The sequence below is a fragment of the Dryas octopetala genome, chromosome 1 (genome assembly GCF_963921425.1).
Source record: "Dryas octopetala chromosome 1, drDryOcto1.1, whole genome shotgun sequence".
NCBI lineage: Eukaryota > Viridiplantae > Streptophyta > Magnoliopsida > Rosales > Rosaceae > Dryas > Dryas octopetala.
The window spans coordinates 19,984,930-19,986,234 of NC_141366.1; the positions used below are offsets into that span (position 1 = coordinate 19,984,930).

The 1,305-nt window shown below is 34.7% G+C and overlaps 1 protein-coding gene across 1 annotated transcript; it reads right to left on the reverse strand.

Moving 5' to 3' along the window:
- Positions 1 to 712: 712 nt before the first annotated feature.
- On the reverse strand, positions 713 to 1,303 carry PSK3 (PHYTOSULFOKINE 3 PRECURSOR; the record flags this gene model as incomplete). The annotated part of the gene is made up of 3 exons (XM_086229054.1): positions 713 to 986; positions 1,101 to 1,180; positions 1,264 to 1,303. Coding segments are annotated over 3 exons (231 nt in total), but the record flags the coding sequence as incomplete, so codon positions are not given.
- Between the last annotated feature and the right edge of the window lie 2 nt (positions 1,304 to 1,305).

Below are 1,305 nucleotides of genomic sequence, written 5' to 3' on the forward strand. Positions count from 1 at the left end.
TAAGAGTTTCTTTCTTTCCAAAATAAATATTTAGGAGTTTCTTCATTTTAGCCTCATAATAAAATATATATAATTATTGAAGTGATATTAGAATTGGAAGGATGAGTACTTTCTGTCCAATCTTCTGACGTCATAGTTTCTCTTTAGTTCTCTTTCTTGAGAGTTCCAACATACGAGTCATTTGGACAGGCAGATATTCAAATGAGCAATTTCCTTCTGTAAGCATTACTACAGTAAGATATTAAGTTGCCCCCAAAGTAGCTACTGGAGAGAACTGACAATCAAACAGTTGAGAATTAAAAGCTTTCTCCTTCAATTTTCAGAATGCCTGCACGTGAGCTTTGTAGACCCCAAGTGATAAGTCAAAGTTTTTTTGACTTCCCAACTGTTTTGAAAGCTTCTGGTTCTGGATCTGAAATCTGTGTGTCTAAATTTACTGAGCCTAACTTCCCCAACTGTTTATTAATTAATTGAAAATCTGTAATGCCCTTAAACCAAAACCACCTACCATATAGATATTAAGTTTTGCATGGCTGTAATTTTCACATAAATAAATAATTTCTAAACTTACTTAATTGAGACTCATATATATACCCATTTCTCCAACAATTACAATATAAAGAAGAGAAAATCATGATAGGCTAATGTTTGTATACTACTAAATCATCATGACAAAGAGTACATACATACATAGAAATATTCATATCTGCACTTAGATGTAACAGTTACATTATGTCAAAAGAAAGGTCTACAATCTGATAATTAACTCTCCAAGAGGGATATAGCTGGTTAAGAAGTGCAACGTACAGAGGAGATTATTAAATAATAAGAGATCGATGTGGGTGCCTGAATTGAATATAAAGTACTATCAGGTATCAAGGCTTGTGGTGCTGTGTGTAGATGTAGTCCAAGTGAGCTTCTGCAATTACCCTTCTCTTGAAGCAGTCTTCATCTCCATCAACACAATCTTCCACCCCCATTAGCTGCTATAAGATAAAAATCCCAGAAGCAAAACTGTCTAAGATATAGTTCCACTTGAAATTGACTTACTTGAGTTAGAGAGAGAGATCGAGAGAGAGAGAGAGAGAACTTAAACATACATTCATTAATTCACTGCCTTCCAACTCTACAAGTGAGCCCCCAATATTAGTGATTCCATTGAGCTTTACCTCCTCTTGTCCTGCAAAAATGCCAAGATTTAGTTCATCAATATAGTTAGGAAGAAGAAGAAGAAGAAGAAATTTAAGCACAAGTGGTTATTACCTTCTTTGTTTGCTAAGAGCCTGGCTGATAATGCTGAGGATG